The sequence below is a fragment of the Ovis aries genome, chromosome 11 (assembly GCF_016772045.2).
Source record: "Ovis aries strain OAR_USU_Benz2616 breed Rambouillet chromosome 11, ARS-UI_Ramb_v3.0, whole genome shotgun sequence".
Lineage (NCBI taxonomy): Eukaryota > Metazoa > Chordata > Mammalia > Artiodactyla > Bovidae > Ovis > Ovis aries.
In genome coordinates this window covers 40,161,891-40,183,014 of record NC_056064.1, presented here as the reverse complement: position 1 = coordinate 40,183,014, position 21,124 = coordinate 40,161,891, and the positions used below count along the sequence as shown (strand labels likewise).

The following is a 21,124-nucleotide window of genomic DNA, read 5'->3' as shown; positions in this document are numbered from 1 at the left end:
AATATCCCGAAATGATTTTCTTGCCAAGCAGGTAGATGACAGAATGCTGTGATTTTAGCAACACATTTTTCAGCAAGGAAAAAAAATTTGTATATTTTCTCTGTACCATAATAAAAAACATATAAGAAGCATGAGCTAACTGTGCACCTAAAGGAGTACACAATAATATACACCCGAGGAAAGTCACTATCATAGCACAGGACTCTGTCCCGTGTAATGCTTTTACAAATAATATGGTCAAGGCTACTGATGCTTATCAAATTTGTAGACATTATGAAACTAGACGGTATTATGAATGCCTTCAGAGATAGTCAGGATCCAAATAGAGCTCAACTGGTTAAACAAGTGGTCAAATGTGACAACTTGTAAATACAGGTCCAAAAACCAACTGCTTGGGCTCAAAATGAAGGATATATGATTTTTAAAGTGTTAAAAAAAAGAAAACCTAGAGGATCCTATCAATCACAAAGTAAATTGATATAGTAAGGTTGCCAAATTTAGTGTCTAAATAAGTAAAGTGATAGTCTGCCACTTTGCCTTTCAGTTGTTTGGTCTGCATTCAATTTTTAAATGGACTTGAGCAAATTGTTCACTCATCCAGAGAACTGAAACATTCAAGATTCTTTTGAGGAACAATTGTAAGAGCTCTGAAATGTGAACCATGAAGATTGGGACTGCCACAGCAAAGTATTTGAGGGACTATGAGGAAAGGAGGAATTGATTTTTTTGTCACCCTGGAAAGCAAAGCAAGAACCAGTGGGCTCAAGTTACAAGAACTTAGATTTTGTCAATGAGGAAGAGTTCTCTAACATTTAGGAAAAACTGGACAGGAGAAAACGAAAGTGTTAGAGAAGAAGCTGGATTTCATTTGTCTGGAATGTTGTCAGAGGGAAATCATGTACTTGGGTCAGACTACATGACCTATAAGGTCCTTCCAGCTGAGGTTTTATTAATTAGACACCAGGCACCAACCATCCTATCATCTCTTATTGTTTTTTAATTGCCCATTATCTGTAAGGAAGAACCCAGGACAAAGAGATGGAACATACACTGTGTTCATACACAAATGGGAGTTAGTATCTCATATAAAAGGGAAAATGGTGTTTTTCTATTTTGTGAAAGTGGATTTCTTTTTCTAGTGCTTTAAAATATCCAAGCAAAACTGTTTAATGCTTCCCAATAAATCTAATAAATTGAAGCAGAAGTTCAAAAATTAACAGCCACAATAGTTTATTTACAGTTGAACTCTTTATAAGATATTTACAAGACAACCAATTTTACACATCAGAAATGGTATCAAAAGTATGAATTACAACACAGACAACAATATGAAATGGGCATAAAACAAAGCTGAAGTGGACAGACAAGCAATTTCTTTTTTTAATTTATTAACACTAGCTTAAACTTTGTTAAAGAAAGAAACAAAGAACTATGTTTTAGGAGAACGGCAGGGCCTTCACTTGAAGATTGAATTTCACAGTGTTGTATCCCATGTAGGGAAAAAATAAGACTAATTTCCCCCCACACTCTGACACACTGTCTTTTTGCTCTTGGAACTTTGCTCATCTACTCTCCAACCTCCTTCTCAAAAAAACTTCAACATGTCCAAATCAAAGGAGAATTGATCTAGAAAAGGGGGCAATAAAATAAAGAGATACTAGGTAGAGGGAAAATCAAGGAAATTAGAATCCACATAAGTCTGGCCAAATAGCACCTCATGGATTCCTCTTAGTATAACTTGAGTTCAGAATCTGGGAAGTCCCTTGGGTAGGAACAAAGGTGATATCTGCTAACCCATATCCAAAGGAATCCAACAAATGCTGAAAATTAAGAAACTGAGAGGAATCAAAGAATAAAATAAAGAGACACTGACTGGTCTTTTTTCTTCTTGGGCACATTTTAAAGGAACATAACATAGGTCAGAGTAGGAAAGCCAAACAGTTTGCCATATTAAAATGATGGTAGAACAAAGAAAATCTGGCCTAGTTTTTCTAGAAATCTCCTTCCTCTCCTTAAGGTGTGAGATGAGAGCCCCTAGTGGAATAAGTCCTATTTCTCTCTACATTCTTGCTGCAAAGAAGTTCACAGCAGGTTCCCTTGTGGAGAGCCCACTCTCCTAAGCAGATGGAGTTACAAATGAAAACCCATAGCCACACACACACACACAAAGGAGAAATAAGAGCAGCAAGATCATCCAAGAATACTACATGTGCTGCCCGAGTAATTCCTTTAAAAGTCAAACTCAGGGAGCACAGACCAACATCTCACGAAAAGCTTTAGCAGTGGGAGGCCCCTGAGGAACTTTTTTCTTCCCTTCCCACAATGGTATCCCATTCTCTCATGCTCCACTGATGGGCCGGCCACACACCCTACATACCTTGGCTTCTCCTCTAAAAGTGCTAATAATCTGGGGACATATTCTCTTCAAGGATAAAAGCCCCTACCTTCTAGGAGATTAGACCCCTACTTGTTTTCATACAATAGTCCTGAAGACTAAAGAAAGGCAATTCCTATATATTTAAGACCAGAGGTCTTGGCTCTATTTTCCTTCCAGATAGTTACAGGGATCTTACACTGAGACCAAAGTGGCCTGGAGTGCTGTCCTGAAATTTTTTAACAAAATGGGGGAGGTGAGGGTTGGGAGGGGAGAACCAAGATGGTACACATACAAATCTATTTTTACAAAATGAACTGGAGAAGCTCATTAGGTACATCTGTTTGTTTCAAGATGTAGACATTTGCCAGCCAGAGGAAGCACATATTTCTACATACATCCCCCACCCTCCCTAAATCTCTAACCCACCACCAAGAGCTCAGCTAAAAGGATAAGACCCAACTAAGGAATACTCAAGAGGTGATGTGACACAGAGACATCTGTACAGGATCTGGCGTGCCGTTCCCAACACCAGCTGCTTTTGTTTAGAGCCATAGCTGGCCCCAAGCTAACCATCCTCATTCTCTCTTCAGAAGATCTTATTCTTGAGGGGTGGGGAAAGACATTCAGTTACCCATTAACTTAAGAAAATAATCACAGCCAAACATCCCTTCCCACATGGCTGTATCACAGAACAGTTTTAAGACAACAACTGTGTTTTCAGATATTTATCAATCAACTCGCCATTATCTTTTCTACCCTGTGAAGATGACTTGCTTCATCACGTCACTTGTTATTCCTCATCTGGTCCTTAAGCTCCTGGTGAAATTTTGTTTTGTTTTAGGGTAAAAACCGCTATACTCATACTGTAAGGAAGGGTATACGGGGCGAGAAGAGTGCCATGCAGGCACAACTCTAAAGGCAGGGGTTGCTTCATCTTCCACAAATCTAATGAAGAGAGCCCTTTTACCCCTTTAACACAGGCAAATGTAAAGAAGCAGACCCCTGAAGCTTCCAAGTCTGCCATCCTATAGATTTAAGTTGAGAACTCATTTCCCCAAAAAGGGAAAATAAATCCCAATCACCCTCCACAATTCACAATTAGCCCAGTGAAAGAGTTTTTGTGAAATCAGAGTGATGAAAACAAAACCAAGATCAGGGGAGTATGGAAGGGCATTTTCAGCAAATGGTAACATACATAAGGACATAGGTCACATATACAGGTCTCTGCCACTCTCTGGGAATGGCATGCTACAACTATCTGAAGACAGAAGGTTCTTGCCAGCACAGCTATTTCCTACACGTCCGATGAGGTGTTTGCTTCTTCTGGATCTCCAACCTGCATCGGCTACGCTCATCCAACCAGGGCAGCTCAAAATTCCTGGCAAAAAAAGAAGAAGGAATCAACCTGCAAGACTAGAAGAAATTCAATATGGACATGAGACTAAGTCAAAGAGAGATGGTATACCCTTCACCACTCCTAGCCCTGACTCCCAAGTCCCAAGTTTGGAGTGTCTTTCTTGCCTCAAAGTCAGAGGAATGGTGTGCTATTAAAGTGATTGAATAATCTATTTCTAAATCGAAAAGCAATCCTCCTAATTCTTGGCTTGGGAATCTTATCATTGCAAAAGCTAGTGGCCCAGGCAGCGTCACTTCTGTCAAAGAGCCATGGCTATCCCTAAGCCAACTATTCCACCTTATATTGAAGCTTTCATGAAGTCTGAAAGGGAAGGGAAGTGCATGCCACCTGAGAAGAGGGGAAAAAAACTTTATACTTACTGTGGAGTTAGTTTTGGTAATGGTCGTCCGAATGCTACAACAGGCAAGAAGGGGGTAATCATCAAACTTTCAACTATGGAAGAAAGCCAGATGGGACCTTGTTAGTGACATGGATGGAAGATACCTAGCAACTATACCTCTTCCAAAATACCACATTCATTCAGAGCAAGTTGTATCCTGGAGCCTTGTACCCTTTTTCTTCTCTGAGAAAACTTATTCTCTTAGATAAACAAAACTTACCATCATCTGGCTCAGGGAAAAATGAGGTAACCTCGGGCTCAGATTCCTGAATTCCTTTCTTTTTATACATTCTGAGCTGCAGTCGCTGTAAAATTCTTTGTTCCCTGATCCTCTGAATATCCCATCTGGGAAAAACAAACCAGACAAAGAAAACAAACAAACCCAATATTACTGAAAACCTGCTCTATAAAGGCAACTCATATGATCCAGATGCTAGGGAGATCCTGGCTGAGACTTCTAGGTGAAGGGATGGGGGTGGGGAAGTAGGGGGGTAAAGAGAACTGTCTGCTTGATTAGGGAAGAGCTGTTTCGGTCTAGCAGTCTGGATCATGTGTTAGTGTTCCCCACAAGAAAAAGAGGCCAAACATCTTTATCTCTAACAATAACCACTTCAAAACTGTGATACTCAATCAATTAGGAAGTCAGTAATTTAAAAGCATTAAGAGCTCCTGGGCTCCCCTCAGCATGGATGAGAGATGTCACAGTCCTATAGGCTCAACTGTTCCCACAGTGAACATCTCTAGCCTCACCTTTTCCTTCTCTTCTCATCCAGCTCCAGTTTTGCATGCCTCTTCGAAAACACACTGTCATCCAGGTTCTGTGTAAAGAATAGCAGCTGATAAGGTATTTATCACCGTGTGACATGTATACTCATTTCCAGCTTCCAGGAATAAAACCTCTTTCACCTTCAGGTCCCACCTAAGTCTATAAGTTCTATGGGTATCATGGGAAACCCCTGGTAACACAAATCAACAGAACACATACTCCTATCCCTACTCCTACCCTTGTAGAATCTCCACATTTCAAAATCTTTTCTATAACTTTCCAAAGCGAAAGTCACATAACACTGAAACAACCCTTCAGACTGCCACAAACCCTCCCTACCGCTATATTTTATAAGGATATGAGTTTAAAGTAAGTATCAAGCTTTCAAAAGGCAAATGAGCTTGGAATATATAATTCTGTTTCTGATGGTACATGCCTAACTTTTCTACTTAGCATGAAACCTAGCTCTGTTTTGAATATTCACTAGCTCCTTATTGTTTAATAAATCACTTAAGCCATTTTAGATCTCAGTTTTTTCATCTATACAACTAAGGAGTTGGACTTGATAATCTCTCAAGTCACCTTCTGGCTTTAGAATTCTATTTAACCCATCCATACAGTTATTATGACATATTCAAGTTATACCCCCATTTCTTATCTATCTCGTACTCCCTTCTGCTGACAAGTCTTGGGTACCTACCTCCAAAAGGTCTGAAGGATTTGGGTCCCTTAGAGGCTCTACTGAGTGGTCCCTCCAAGAAGGAACTGGAAAGAAAAAAAAAAAGAAAAAGAAAGGGAGGAGGGGTGGAACCACCCTTAAATCCAAGGTCACACAACCTACTATTCACTAGGACAAGAAGTCTCTCCCCAGATAAGACAAAGTTACCAAGTGATAGGAATCCATTCTATGGCCTCACCTGAAGCCATATTCAGTGTCCTTGCTATGGTATTGAAAGAACCTAAAATGCCATTGCAGTCTGCCAAACACAGGATTACAAAAAACCCTAAACCAATACCTGACAATTCATATAATGGATGCTATTGCAGTTCCTGAAAAACAACTGAAATTTGTAGTCATTTTGAAGTCTATAGTATAATCACATACCAAGGAATCTCACTCTCCCCCATCCAACTGATGGGGGATGCAACTCCCAACCATCCACCATCCCACCAGCCCCCACCCCAGGCCCAGTCAATATAATTCCTATTCTACTCACCAGCCAAGACTGAAGTTTCTCCTGCAACACTTGATGGCATCAGACACCCTAAATAATGCAGGAAAGAAGAATCATCTCAGTGTAAAAAGAAAAAAAGCCCATACCCAAAATGGAGGAAAGGATCATCACTGATGTTCTCACTAGGAAGCCATTTTGGTTTTGTTTTTTTTTTTTTGAGTTGCTCTTTTGAGAATTTCTCTCTAGGGGAGGGGAAGAGGGAACAACAGACAAAAGAAAAGAAAATAAGCCCACCACTTTTTTTTTTTTTACACTGAGACGACTTCTTTTCTTCATTATTTAGGGTGGTTTCCCTGCAACAGTTGATGGCCAAGGATATCAAACCTTAAACTCAGAACATGGCAGGTGAGTAAAAGTTGACCCTATTTTTCAAATAAAAGATCAGTGTTCTCAAAACTTACACATGTAGTCTTCTTAAACAGCTCCCTCCTCCCTCCAAACAAACTACCTTGCTGGTCCAGCCTGAACAACATGCACAAAGACTTTGGCTTCCTTAGAACAAGCCATTGAGACTTCCTCTTGAAATAGGGACGTCCAGAATAAGGATTCACACATTTATTCACAACTCAGGCTCCTCAGAGGACTGGGATTCCCCCCAATCAGACTCTTTCTGTACTGCTAGACCCACAATATCAGAGGTGTTTGGAATTTTCTGTACTACGGCAGAAAGGGTTTTCAAAAACAGCCAGTCACACAGAACAGCTCCGGACCAAGCCATTTCTCAATCCCGGATGGGAAATTGCTTCACGGTTTCTCTTGTTACACAGCATTGCCATGGCAGCAAGAAGGTTAACCATTAAGGATGAACCTGTTCAACTGACTGAACCAACAAAAAACCTGAACCTAGATCAGGGTCCTGGTCTATCCATGTACTCAAATGTAAGGCCTAATGAATTTTAGATAATGAAGAAGAGTAATCTATCTTCCCCACTTAATTTTGTCACCAGAACAGCCAAACAAAAGCCTGGAGAATGCTCTTGTCTTATTGGAATGGATTCCCATACCCAGCCCTACGAGGGCAAGACACATCAGTAGAAACTCAGGACCGTGACTCTATCCAAGAAGGCTTCCCCACCATCACCCCGGAGCACCCACAGTGACTGTCACAGACTAACATTACATGATTGAAGGCACATTCCAGTTACTGGTTGATGTAGGAGATAGGGGAGCATCTCTGTATGGAAGCCATGAAGAACAAAAAGGGAATGAAGACCAAGGTCCCATACCCCGCACCCATCCCAAGCAGCTCAGATATCCCAAGATAGTCCTTATTGTTTGAAAAATAGTTTGTAGACCATTTTATTTAAATATATGAACAACCAATGGGCTACTGCAATCCAAGTAAACTCTTCACATTTAGAACCTTTGTGAAGTATAGTGAGATATAGTAAGACTGTTGGTCTTTGGCAGATTCCTCCTGCCCCCCAGACCGGGACACAGAGATACAGATAAATGTTTATATAGTTAAAGAGCGGAGGCCCAGGTGAAATTCCCCACCCCAAGCTGGCTCCCCAACCCAAAAATTACCATTGGCCCCTGAGAACACCCAAAGACCACCCTCCCAGGTTTCACACAGTATCAATTGCAGGAACAGTCGTGCATGGCAAAGTATAAGTTCTATGCATTTCACAGCACAGAAAACCCTTCTTTCAGAGGGCATGCAAGTTGCCGGAGATTACACCCCCAAGTCTGGTGCTCTTGTGATGAGCAACTTACTGGCAAACACATCTCCCAGTGTTGTAAGCAGGCAAATACATTGAGCACATTTTGCTGTAATTCCATCTATTTGCAATGCCTGCACAGTGTCTGTCTCTGGCTGTTAACTTACTCATTCTTGACAGAACTCTGCTTTATTGATTGCACTTTTTTAAAAATGCCAAAGGCATTTTCACACTTGTTAGCTTGACCGCCACCACTAGGGTATAAGAGCAAGTGTTCTCTATGCCTTACTTGCTACAGTCTCCTCCTTCTTTGGAGAGGATTCCCGTAATGGTAACGGTGATGGGGGAGGCTGGTGCCAACGACACAAATACATTTCTGTGGTGGAAAGGTACGGCAAATCTTCTATCTCACTTGAGAAGGCTTTCTCCTTGGGATGGGTGCTGGGTCCCTTCTGGGGAGTTGAGAGTCTTGGCGGGGTGTCCACTGAAGACCGGGGCTTTTCTGGAGTTTCTTGGCTCCTCAATTCACGTTTACAAACAGTTTCAGATAAGGAACCACAGGGTTCCTCTTTAACAGGAGAGTGCTTAGGAGTTTTTGTTTTGACTTTTGAAAATTCAGGAGCCAGCTTTTTAACAGGAATCTTTCTTTCTGTACTTCCAAATGGGGATTTCCTATTAGATAGGGAAGAAAAGATTATAGAATTTTATTGACTCTTGAATAAAATCTGATTTGATTACATTTTCGGGCAAGAGAACTAGCTTGCTCCAAAATGACCAGTATTCAAGTATCTAAATATCTGAGTTCACTTGGCTGTCATGAACAGGAACAGCCTCATGCTTAACAGTATGTATAATAAGCCCTTAGTAAACGTTTGTTGAACAAGTGAGTTTCCATGCTTAAGAACTTCTACTACTATTCCATTGACTACGAAATCTAAGAAGGTTCCTATTTTATTCAAGATCCTTTAGCTAACATCAGATGCCTCTACTCTGTGGTCTATTTCATTCCTGTCAACCAGACCCCAGTCTTATCCCACCCCCCTATTCCTATACCATGTTAATTACAATCATTTTTCCTTGCTATTTTCTGATTCTTTCTCTCCCACCAGTCTACACACGCACACACACATATGCACACTTCTAGAATGTCATCTCCTTTCCTTTTTCACCAACCTAAGTTCTATACTTTTTCAAGATCCATTTCCTCCTTAAACTTTCACTATTCTAACGCACGATAATTAATCTCTGAATAGTCTGTATCACTGTTGTCTATCTGCATATTTTATTGCAGTTGAATTCTGAGTTTTCAAAATTTATGCTATCCTTATAGCTAATCTCTTCGAGTCCAAGGACAGTTAGAGCTTACTTTTTTTTTTTTTTTTGAGCTTACATTTGTAACATCTACCAGTGCCTAACGCAATGAAGGAATTTAATACTTCCTAACTTGAAGTGAAGGGCTATAGTTTTAAGAAATTCAGCTGTCACATTTGCTGCCCATTCTCTTTATGATGTATGCTGCGTTCTGTAATTACTACTGTGACCAAAATGTTCCTAACAGACTTTTATAGCCCACACAAGGATGTTTCAGTTTCTCAGTACAGAAGACCTCGTGATTCAAGATACAGTTGTATTAAAACTAATTCATAAGTCCTCATCCCTTACTCTCAGTCACTGCAAACAAATGACCTCAAGTCCAGACAGTGTAACAAAGTTATCAGCACACCTTTTGTGTCCCTTTCCACTCCGCCCACAGGAGAAAGGCTTGGGAGGCAGAGTCTGGGTTGTCTCAGAAAGCTCCGGCTGGCACTCCAGTTTAATTTTCTCCGATAGCTCCGTTTCCTCTCTTTCTTCAGTTTCATAGCCCTGAAACAGCTTGTGCCTTTCTTTCTCATTATCCTTCTTTACCAGCTGCATCCGCCTTTCCATACGTTCTATCCGAGCAAGGAGCTAAAAAAGAGGGGCAAAATGCAGACTTAAAAAACAGAAAAATTAAACACAGGTACTTATCCCCATTCTGGAATCAGTCTGGTCTTCTGCCTCTTTCCATGAACCACAGCAATTCAACTTATTTTTAACAGGCAGACATAATCTGAATAGATTTTCTTAATCACAATAGAGAAGACAAGGTGCACTGGTTAATTTTAGGAGCCAATGTATTTGGGGAGGGACATGGGGAATCTGTAGTTCATTCTTCTGAAAAAAATCCTCTTCACTGGGAGAGGCCACAACATGCCTTTTAAATGGCACAGTCTCTGCTACTGCTAACATGTGGCTCCAAGTCAGTTTGGGAGTTTCCAGAATTAACCTTAATGTTCTTCTAGGAGGCCCTGAAGCTCTCCAAACACTGTCCTCTCTACTTCCACTCAAAAATGCTACACACAAAGTCCAGACAGTACATTGAGACAGAATTAAAAGCTCACACAATCACAGTGCCACTAGGGATTGCAATGTTATTTGAAAGGGGGTATGGTAGGGTGGGGAGGTGCCACCTAAACTGTGAACACTCAATTTGGAAGACTTATAAAAAGAACCAGTACCCATAAGTCCCATCAATCATCACATATGCATATTGCTTTGCATTTGAGATAACAGAAAAACTTATACCTATTTATTTAAACATTGAAAAGTCTTTTGACTCTAATAATTAAAGGGAGGACCACATGATCAAACACAAAATGGAAGTCTATTATCATTGAAAATTTCACATTAAAATGTTCTGAGAAAAGATGCCAACTGTGCTACTTATACTCTATAACAAGAATTTTATTTGGGTTAGACAGTGATATTAATGTTGACTTCATTACATCCACTTAGCTGCACAGATCTCATGAGAAGCCAAATAACAACTGGAATAAGAGAAACAAGCTTAAGCGACACTAAGACTGCAATACACAACAGAGGCAGTGAATGCCAAGTTCAGACTGACACTCTATCCTTAACTCACCCCACTTTTCCTGCCTAGGAAAATCTGCAAAAGGGCCATTACCTCAGGAACTGAGCAAAAACCACAATCAGCAGAGAGCCCCCTGTCAGCCACACTCTCATTTCATCTCCTTCTGTTTTGATTCACAGCCTTAACATTACTTAAACACGTCTGTTTGTGGATGACATTTCCTTGATTTCTTCTCCTTCACTGGTCGTCCTCTTCCGGACTCCCCCCCCCCCAAGTCAGGACATGATGTGTTGTAATTACAGTACCATCACACCCCTAGACTGCAGTACAGTAGCTGAGCACTGCCACCTCCATATTGAGTAACTTCCACAAATCAACACCATGAAATATTTTAATGAGACTGGCCCCAGCTCCCATTCCACCTTGCAGAATGCCTTCTCTAATAAAACAGTTGCTGCCTGAAGAGATTCATTTGGAAAGCAAACAAAATGAATAGCCCTCTGCTCCCTGGCTCAGCCCTTGGCGCACACAACGCCAGAGAGAGAGAGGGAGGGAGAGAGAGGAGAGACAGAGACTGCTGCAGCCTGAACACAACAATTGTAGAAACCATGTTTATTTTTAGGCAGCTGTAAGGTATGCTAGCACTATAATATCCCACCAACACAGCTTTCCTGATATCTGGAGTATGTTTTAACACATCAGGTGCCCTTAACTACTGCTACAAGGGTAATAAAATAAAACAAGTCTATATAGTCATGCTCCTCAGAAGTACAAAGAAATAATAAATGACTTCCCTACATCTTAAGATTCTAATATAGGGGAAAAAATTTCGGTCTGCTTAATACATTTAATAAACTTAATTTCCCCTGATGCCTTAAAACCCTTCCAGTTTCTAAACACCATGCTTATACAAGGGAGCTGGTCAGTAGGTCATGTTTTATAACTCCGATTCCTATTAAAACAAAACAAAAAAAAAACCTGTCTGAAATCAAAGGTGATGATTCTCCTAATATCATTTTAAAAAGCTAAAACAGGATTCCACTGTGAGTCACCTCAACCCCTCTGCCAATGAAAAGGCCTACTACTCTATCTAGATAAAGATGCTACAGCAGTGCTTAGAGCAACAGCTGCTATGGCCCTCTCCTCCAGAATGCATTTCTAACGCAAAGCTCTTTAATTTAACTCCTTCCATAAAGCAACCACATATGCATCCCACCTTTTCATTTTTCAACCCCTCACAAATCAGATCTTTCCCACTCAACGTCTTTCCCACAAGTCTGGGGCTGTCATTTTAAATTAACCCTTTGGCACCTGAAACCTCCCCTCCCCCTCCTCCTGGGAGGTTGCCCTTTAACCCTTCCCTCAAACCCAACGTGTCTGTGAGCCTGGCTCCCAAGGACCCAGCTACTGAGAAGACTCCTTTGCTGGTGGCCGACCTCCTTACCCCTAACTCAGGGATACCTTAACCTCCTACAGCCCCCTTCCCCCGAGCATGCGCACAACTCGCTCCTCGTCCCGAACGCAGATTAACCCTTCCCGTACCGTGTCTCTCTCTGACTTCAGCTCCTCGATCTCCTTTTCCTTGGCCTGCAGCTGCTGCTGCTGCTGTTCGATGAGGTCCAATTGCAGCAGAAGGATCTGTTTGAGGCAGGCGGCCTGACTGGAAGCTCCAGAGCCGCCGCCACCTCCGAGAGGGCTCTTCCTCATACTCTTCCATCGGCCCTCGCTGGCCGCCAGGGTTCCGGCGGCGGCGGTGGGCGCGAGGGGTGGCGGCCCGGGCAGAGGTAGTGGTGGGGGTCCCGCCGGGTCCGAGGCGGTGGCAGCTGGGGGAGCCGCCCCACCCTTGTCCCCAGCCCAGGGCGTAGGCTCTTTGGCCGCCGCCACGAGAGAGCCCGTCTGAATGGGCAGCACCGCCTGATACTTGGGTCGGGGACTGCAGCCGGCTCCGGCTGCCGCTGGCTCCCCCCCAATGCCAGCTTGTTTGGTGGCCGGGGGTGGACAGGGCAAGGGCACCGAGCCGCCCCAGCTCTCTTCCTGCTGCCCGGGGGCCGCCCCGGCCGGGAGTAACAAGCCCCGGCCCTTGCCGCCGCAGCCGGCCGGTGAGGGCGCGGGGCTCCCGCCTTGGGAGGAGGCCAGCGGGGGCCCCGGCTCCTTGAGCTTACGGTGCCGGGGGAGGAAGTGGGCTTCGGCCGCCCCAGGTTCGTCCTCGGGCCCGCCCAGCGCCGCAGCCCGCTCGTAGTCCAGTCGCTGCTCAGGGTTGCCGCCGGCAGGGGCCGCGGCCGCCTTGAACACTGCGGATCTCATGGTCATAGTGGTCCGGAGCAGCGTCGGGGACCGAGACGGAGGAGGGGGTGGGGAAGGGGTGAGGTGCGGGGGGTCGAGGACGGAGGAGGGGGAGGGGAGTTTGGCGGGCTCGCCTCAGCAGCGCGGCAGCAGGCCTCGGCTAGCGCGGCTCCTCCGGGGCCCGGGCGCCATCCCGCCGGCGTGCGGAGAAGTGGAGGCCGCGGCTGAGGCCCGCCGCCGGCCCATGGGGGCCTCGCCGCCGCCTCTGCTGCCGCCGCCGCCGCCTTCGCCTCAGAGGCAGAAGCTCGCACCCAGCCGCCCCCGAGCTCATCCCCAGAGCTCGCTTCGGCCCCCCCTGGCCCGGCCGGGCCCGCCTCGTCTCCCCACCCCACACCCCCCCTTCCCCGCCCCGGCCCCCCGCCCCGGAGCTCGCCTCAGCCGCCCCGAGCCTCCATTTTCCCCCCCCTCCTCCTCAGGAGGGGGTGGGAGGGATGGGTCCGCCCAAAGCCTTCCTACTACGGGAGAGGGTCTGTCGCCTCACCCGGGGGTCTCCGGACTCGGGGTCCCCCTCCCCCACAGTCACCCCCGATGCCTCAGCGTTTCCCTTTAAAAAAACGGAGCCGCTCGGAGCCGCCACAGCCGCAGCCGCCGCCGACCGGAGGGCGCATGCGCCGGGAGAGAAGCGGGCGGGAGTGAACCGGGAGCCGAGAGGAGGGAGGCGGGCCGCGCTATTGTGAAAGGGGCCGCTGTCGCCTGGAGGAGGGCGGGCAGGGGGCCGCGGGGGCCCCGGGCGCGGGGGGCCGGCGAGGGGAGGCCGGGAATAAGGGGCGAGGACCGAGGAACCCGCGGAGCGGCGGGGTGAAGGTGGGCTGCCGGAGGAGGGGCGAGCCGGGGGAGGGTCCGGAGGAGGGAAGAAAGGGCGAGGGCGGCGACGGGCTGCAGGCGAATGCTGAGGCTCCGGGAGAGAGAGAAGCGCGAGAGTGGAGTTGAGAGGAAGGAAGGGGGCTTCGGGAGGCAGATGCGCCCTCCGTGGAAGTGTATCGAGCGCTCCATGTACCCGGCCTGCGCTGGGCGAACCCTTTCCCGGGCACGTTGGCAACAGGCCTGGCCCTCACCAGAGGGGCCCCGCTGCTCCGCGCGCCGCCTGGACCAGAGTTAGGATGCAGGCTCCTGTTTGAGCCTGTGGGTATTTTCTGGGCATAGAATTCTAACCCCTCCAACCCTGCGCTCCCCAGCAACCCAACACTTGTATGGGAGAGAATGAAGTTCTTTGTCTCTAAGGGACCCAGATGAGAAACGGAGGGGACCTCTGGTACCCCGAGGGAGGAAAATCCATGATGTCTGCTGCCTAGGGAGTTGTTGCCACCACCTCCCTGAAATGAAGTATTGCCAACTACCAACAGTTCTTTCCCAACGGCCACCTCCCCAGACTTCTTAAGTCACTTCTAGCGTCTTCTGGGGGTGTTCATGAAAGACTGAGGCAAAGGAAGTCTTAGAAGGGATCTTTACCTTTACGGAGAATAGAAATACTTTAGGGTATTAACGTATGCTGAGCACTTTGACCTCTCTGTGTTCATTTTGTATCTGTCTGTAACCTTTCAGGCAGCTTTAGCCAACAAGTTCTTACAGAATTTCTCCTGGAAAGCTTTTAAATAGTTTTTATTGATTTTTCTTTTCTGTTTAGGTGGGATTTTTTCCCCCCCAGTCTATATGGAGATGACAATGGCAACCCACTCCAGTACTCTTGCCTGGAAAATCTCATGGGCAGAGGAGCCTGGGAGGCTGCAGTCCATGGGGTTGCCAAGAGTTGGACACGACTGAGTGACTTCACTTTCACTTTTCACTTTCATGCACTGGAGAACGAAATGGCAACCCACTCCAGTGTTCTTACCTGGAGAATCCCAGGGACGGCGGAGCCTGGTGGGCTGCCGTCATGGAGTTGCACAGAGTTGGACACATCTGAATCAACTTAGCAGCAGCAGCAACATTATTTGGCCTCATGTGAAAACCTCTAATTGAAACTGTGTCTCTGCCCTGTGAGCTCAGAGCATGAAGCACTGCAAACTTTAAACAAATGGATGGGAATGTGCTAAGAAGCCAAGGGAGCCACAGCCCTCTTCTGCCAGACTATATGGCCTCAGATCTGCAAAGGGAGTATTTGGGAGTTAGGGATACCAGTGAAGTGGGGGCCATGTGTGGCAGGAGGCATATAGAATATGGTGATCTTTTTCAGTGTCAAGACCTTCAATACCATCTCTACACTGCTCACGTGCTCAGTCATGTCCGACTCTGCAACCCCAAGGACTATAGCCTGCTAGGCTCCTCTGTCCATTTTTCTGGCAAGAATACTGGAGTGGGTTGCCATTTCCTACTTCAGGGGATCTTCCTGACCCAGGGATCAAATCGGAATCTCTATACTGGCAACTCCTAAATTTAGATCTTCTTCCTAGGCTCATTCCCTCACTCCAAATCACATATTCAGATGCCTAGGAAACATATCCACTTGGATGTCTAATAGGCATTTCAAATTTGTGTCTAAAATCACACTCCTGAATTTGCCTCACCTAAATCCTGCTTCTTCTATAGCCTTCCTCTCTCTCTCACTTCATATCCAGTCAGTCTTCAATACCATTGCCCTTCAATATGTATATCCAGAAACATACACCTTTGCAACATTTCCACAACTTCCACCTCGAGCCATAATCTTTTCCATAATCGTATCTCACCTTTTTTTATTGCAGTAACCTTGTAATTAGCCCCTCAGTTTCAACCTTTGCCTTCCCCCACTGAGGTCTGTTTAAAACACAGCAGCCACAGCGAACCTGATATGAGAACATGTTCTTTCTCATGACTTCCCATCTTGGAGTAAAAACAAAATTATCCAGAATCTGGCCCCCAGTACAGATGACTTTGGCCCCTACTACTCTCCCCCCTCACTCAGTCCCCTCCTGCCACACTCACCTCTTTGCTGTCCTTCACACACACCCAGCATGGGTCTGCTCAAGTTCTTTCACTTGCTATTCTCTCCACATGTGTCACTGTTTCTTCAGATATTCACATACCTTCCGATTCATTGCTTCAGTTTTTTACCAAATATCTTTTCATCAAGCCTTCTTTTCTGGCTATCTTATGTAAACCCACAACCTTCCCAAATTCCTTCCCGGGCCTTTCCTGCTTTAGTTTTTTCATATACTTATTACTATATGAAGTGAAGTCTCTCAGTCGTGTCCAATTCTTTGTGACCCTGTGGACTGTAGCCCACCAGGCTCCTCCATCCATGGGATTCTCCAGGCAAGAATACTGGAGTGGGTTGCCATTTCCTTCTTCAGAGGATCTTCCCGACCCAGGTATCAAACCCAGGTCTCCCATATTGCAGGCAGATGCTTTAACCTCTGAGCCACCAGGGAAGCCCCTAATAGATAATGTTAGATACTACTATCTAACATGTAATTTATTGTGTTTATTGTCCTCTTCCACTAGAATGTGAGCTTTATGTTTTCTTTCTCTGTTGTCTCCTTAGCCCGTAGAAATATATCGGCCTAAAGTAGGCAGTTAATAAATATTCACTGAGTGAGTAAATGAGGTATTTAGATATATTAAGAGAAAGCATCTACCCTTGACCTTTAGCTTGGTTGACAATGACAGCCTTATTAATAGGGTGTAAATAGTGAAACCTAGGGAAGAAAGAAGTTATCTAGAAGCATAAAGAAGATAGAACATACTATCTGGAGGGAACTGAGGAAGTGACAACTGAAGTGGGTCTTAAAGGTTGAGGCCATAGGAGGACATTTCAGAGTTGAGAACATTGCAGATACCTGGGATAAAAGGATGTATTGGAGTAAATGGAGAAGTCGCCTGGACTTTAGCTTGGATAGTGGGGGATACAGGGGATAAAATAGGTGAGGCGTATTGAGACTGGATTATTGAGGTCTGAAGGCCCAGTTAAGAAATGGATACAGTCGACCCTCCACATGCACAGGTTCCACATCTGCAGGTTCAGCCAACTGCAAGTTGAAAATATTCAGGAACAAAAATTCCAGAAAGTTCCAAGAAGCAAAACTTGAATTTGCTACAAGCCCAAGAATGATTTACATATCATTTGCATTGTGTTAGGTATTGTAAGTAACTAGAGATGACTTAGAGGATATGCATAGGCTGTATGCAAATATATACCATTTTATATAAGAGACTTGAGCATTCGAGGATTTTGGTATCCTGAGCAGGATTTTGGAACCAATACCTCTCTGAGGGACTTGAGACAACTGATTTATCAGCCAAGGTGGAACACTGAAAGATTTCCAGCAAAGTGTGGAATAATCAGATTTGTGTTTTTGAAAGCTAGTATATGTTTGTACTGAAGGCAGGAGACCAACTTGCAGGCTGTTAGTTCAAGTGAGAGATGATAAATGGTTAATCTAAGGCTTGAAAATCTAGTTTTCGCATTTTTAATTTACAGAACTTTGTAATCAATTGGAGAAGGAAATGGCAACCCACTCCAGTACTCTTGCCTGGAAAATCCCATGGACAGAGGAGCCTGGTGGGCTACAGTCCATGGAGTCACAAAGAGTCAGACACGACTGCGTGACTAAACTTTCACTTTCTTTGTAATCAATAGAAACAGTGAGGAGGGCATGAGGGAGAAGGAGGACTTTGTGGTCGACTTCTAAGACCAGGATTTGTTCCATGAACAAATTCCCTGTTTTCTTCCTCACTAGACCAAATGTTAGTCGCTCAGTCACGTCCAACTCTTTGTGATCGATGGACTTCAGCCCACTAGGCTCCTCTGCCCATGGAATTGTCCAACAAACTCAGGTTATTAGTCAAAGCTATGTTTTTCCCAGTAGTCATGTACATATATGAGAGGTGGGCCATAAAGAAGGCTGAGCACCAAACAATTGATGCTTTTGAACTGTGGTACTGGAGAAGACTCTTGAGAGTTCCTTCGACAACAAGAAGATCAAACCAGTCAATCCTAAAGGAAATCAACCTTGACTATTCACTGGAAGGACTGATGCTGAAGCTCCAATATGCTGGCCACCTGATTTGAAGAATTGACTCATTGGAAAAGACCCTAATGCTGGGAAAGATGGGGGGCAGGAGGAGAAGGGGGTGACAGGATGAGATAGTTGGATGGCATCATTGACTCAATGGATGTGAGTTCGAGCAAACAGAGATAGTGAAGGACAGGAAAGCCTGGCATGCTGCAGTCCATGGGGTTGCAAAGAGTCTGACACAACTGAGTGACTGAACAAGACCAAATCTCCAAGACTGGCATCACCTAGGAACTTGTTCAAAATGCAAATTCTTGGGTCCCACTCTGCTGCTGCTAAGTCGCTTCAATAGTGTCCGACTCTGTGCGACCCAATAGACGGCAGCCCACCAGGCTCCCCCATCCCTGGGATTCTCCAGGCAAGAACACTGGAGTGGGTTGCCATTTCCTCCTCCAGTGCATGAGAGTGAAAAGTGAAAGTGAAGTCACTCAGTCCTGTCTGACTCTTAGCACCCGCAGGGACTGTGGCCCACCAGGCTCCTCCATCCGTGGGATTTTCCAGGCAAGAATGCTGGAGTGGGGTGCCATTGCCTTCTCCGTGGGTCCCACCCTAGACCTAGTGAATCTGAAACCCTGGGTGGGATTAAGCAATATGTGTTTTAATAAGTCCACCAGATGATTCTGATTCACCTTAAGTCTGAAAAACACTACATTGGCATCTATATCAGGACCTATTATTTGAGAGCCAGATAGTAAATATTTTAGGCTTTGACAGCTGTAGAATTTCTTGCACTATTCAACTCTGCTGTCGCAGCACAAAAGACAGTGTAAATGAACAAATGGTGGCTGATGGTGAGTGGTTAAGGTACCCGTGGTATGGGGATTTAGAGGGAATGACAGGTTGCAGATTCACTGTTTGAAAGCAAAGGCTCTGGTGTGAATACTGCAAGCAGTGATCACATTTCTACCATGTTACAAAATTTTATTTATGGACACAAGTTCGAACTTCATACATTTTCATGTTATGTGAAATACTACTTTAGATTTTCAATATTCAAAAATACTTAGCTGAATTATTAGAGAAATGCAAATCAAATTATAATGGAGTACCACCTCAAACCAGTCAGAATGGCCATTATTTAAAAGTTGACAAATAGGACTTCCCTGGTGGTACAGTGGATGAGAAACCACCTGCCAATGCAGGGGATTCAGGTTCGATCCCTGGTCCAGGAAAATTCCACATGCCTCAAAGCAACTGAGGGTGTGCACCACAAGAGAAGCCATTGCAATAAGAAGCCCGAGCGTCTCAAGAAAGAGTAGCCCGCACTTGCCACAACTAGAGAAAGCCTGTACAAGCAATGAAGACCCAGTGCAAACAAAGATAAATAAATACGTCTACAAAAAACAAATTCACCCATGTATATGTAATGCCAGGCTCCTCTCTCCATGAGGATTCTCCAGGAAAGAATACTCAAGTGGGTTGCCATGCCCTCCTCCAGGGGATCTTCCCAACCCAGGGATCAAACCCAGGTCTCCCACTGATTCTTTACTGTCTGAGCCACCAGCAAAACCAAAATTTAAGGCAGGGTGGCTTAATACTGTCACTTACTCAGAGATCACATACTTCCTATTTTGCAAATGTTGAAATGTACCTTTCTAAAATGATGATAGTAAACAGCAATTGGTAGTGGTAGTTTTTTAATGTCCTTACTTGGCAAAATAAAAAGCTGGCAGTCCTACATCAGTTCCCTACATTTTTTTTTTTTCCTGAAAACTTTACAGCACTGAAATCCAAAATCTAGGATTTCACTGCTTCAGACTAAGTAAACATGCTTTTCTCCCCCAAAAGCCTGGCATTTTGAGTTTGATGTCTGATCTCCTTGATCTCAATTCATAGGATGAGGTGAATAAACTACCAGAAAACTGAAACTTGGGAAGAGAAGCTCTCTAAAAAGGAAGAGAATTTTTGCTTCGAAACCATTTTTTTTTTTTAAACTAATCGTATTTATTTATTTGGGCTGTATTGGGTCTTTAGTTGGAGAAAGTGGGGGCTACTCTAGTCGCAGGGCACGGGTTTCTCATTATGAAAGCTGCTCTTGTTACTGCGCACAGGCTGTAGGGCTCCTGGGCTTCAGTAGTTGTGGCCTCTCCGACTGTGGCAAGGCTCGGCAGATGTGGCCCATCAGCTTAGTTGTTCCGAGGCACATGGGATCTTCCCAGATCAGGGATGGATCCCGTCTCTTCTGCATTGGCATGCGGATTCTTGATCCCTGAACCACCAGGGAAGCCCTATCATTAGGTTTTAAACTGTGATAATCCCTAAACTAGGACACATAAGGACATAAGATACCAAAGAGTAAAGACCAACAGGGAGAAAATAGACCTGCTGGCTTGAGAAGGAGCCTGAGTAAAACCACAGGACCCGTAAATCGAGTCCCTAAAGAGGTCTCTGCCTATTTCATCCCTAAGGGGATAGTGACCATTTCCATTTGCCCTCTGGCTAAGTGTATGGATGGAGATAAAGCCAACACTTCAACCATTCTTCTTAAGATTTTTGGAATGACAGAATCGCATTTCCACGACCTACATTCTTTGAATGGAAAGCCTATAGTGTGGAAAGAGCATGTAGCAAGCCCTTTTACCAGTCTGGGTCCTGGTTTCCCCAGACCAAAAAGAAAACAGAAATAGATCACCTTAAGACTGCATGAAGTTGCCTTTCCCTAATAGTGGGGTAGAACTAAGTAGTAAAGAGACTTGCTTTGGCTTCTTCCCAGAAAAAGAGGATTCATCTCTGCAGCTTCCTGAGGCTCTCGGAAAGGTAAATAAAGACTGGGGCTGCGTAGCTGGTAGTAGCCCACCTCCACAGGGCACCGAAATGAGACCACGGTTGGAGAGGCTACTTTTCCCTTCTGGAGGATTGGGGGATGGGGAACCACCATGGAGCCACAGAAGTTTCCGGCTCTGAAGCTAGGCACCGGCCCAGAGCTTTCTGGCAAAGACCCTGCCCTGCGCTCCAGGCTTCCGCGAGCAGGATGCTTGCGTGCCGCTCCCCTTCTCCCCTCCGCGGGGGCCTCTCCGTAGGACACACCCTCCACCCTCTCTGCTGCCTTTTTTTTTTTTTTT

At 45.1% G+C, this 21,124-nt stretch overlaps 1 protein-coding gene across 2 annotated transcripts; it reads right to left on the bottom strand.

The window, feature by feature from the left end:
• Positions 1–1,213: 1,213 nt before the first annotated feature.
• On the bottom strand, positions 1,214–13,356 carry MSL1 (MSL complex subunit 1). Of its 2 annotated transcripts, XM_012186058.5 has the most exons (9): positions 12,271–13,356; positions 9,559–9,782; positions 8,125–8,507; positions 6,157–6,204; positions 5,640–5,704; positions 4,924–4,991; positions 4,394–4,518; positions 4,154–4,226; positions 1,214–3,755 (listed from the first exon to the last, which is right to left on the bottom strand). In XM_012186058.5, the coding sequence occupies exons 1-9, from the start codon at positions 13,036–13,038 to the stop codon at positions 3,665–3,667; spliced, it is 1,845 nt and encodes a 614-aa protein (XP_012041448.1). In that variant the 5' UTR covers positions 13,039–13,356; the 3' UTR covers positions 1,214–3,664. The 2 variants fall into 2 exon arrangements, with proteins under 2 accessions (XP_012041448.1, XP_014954250.1); XM_015098764.4 differs by lacking the exon at positions 6,157–6,204.
• Positions 13,357–21,124: the final 7,768 nt, after the last annotated feature.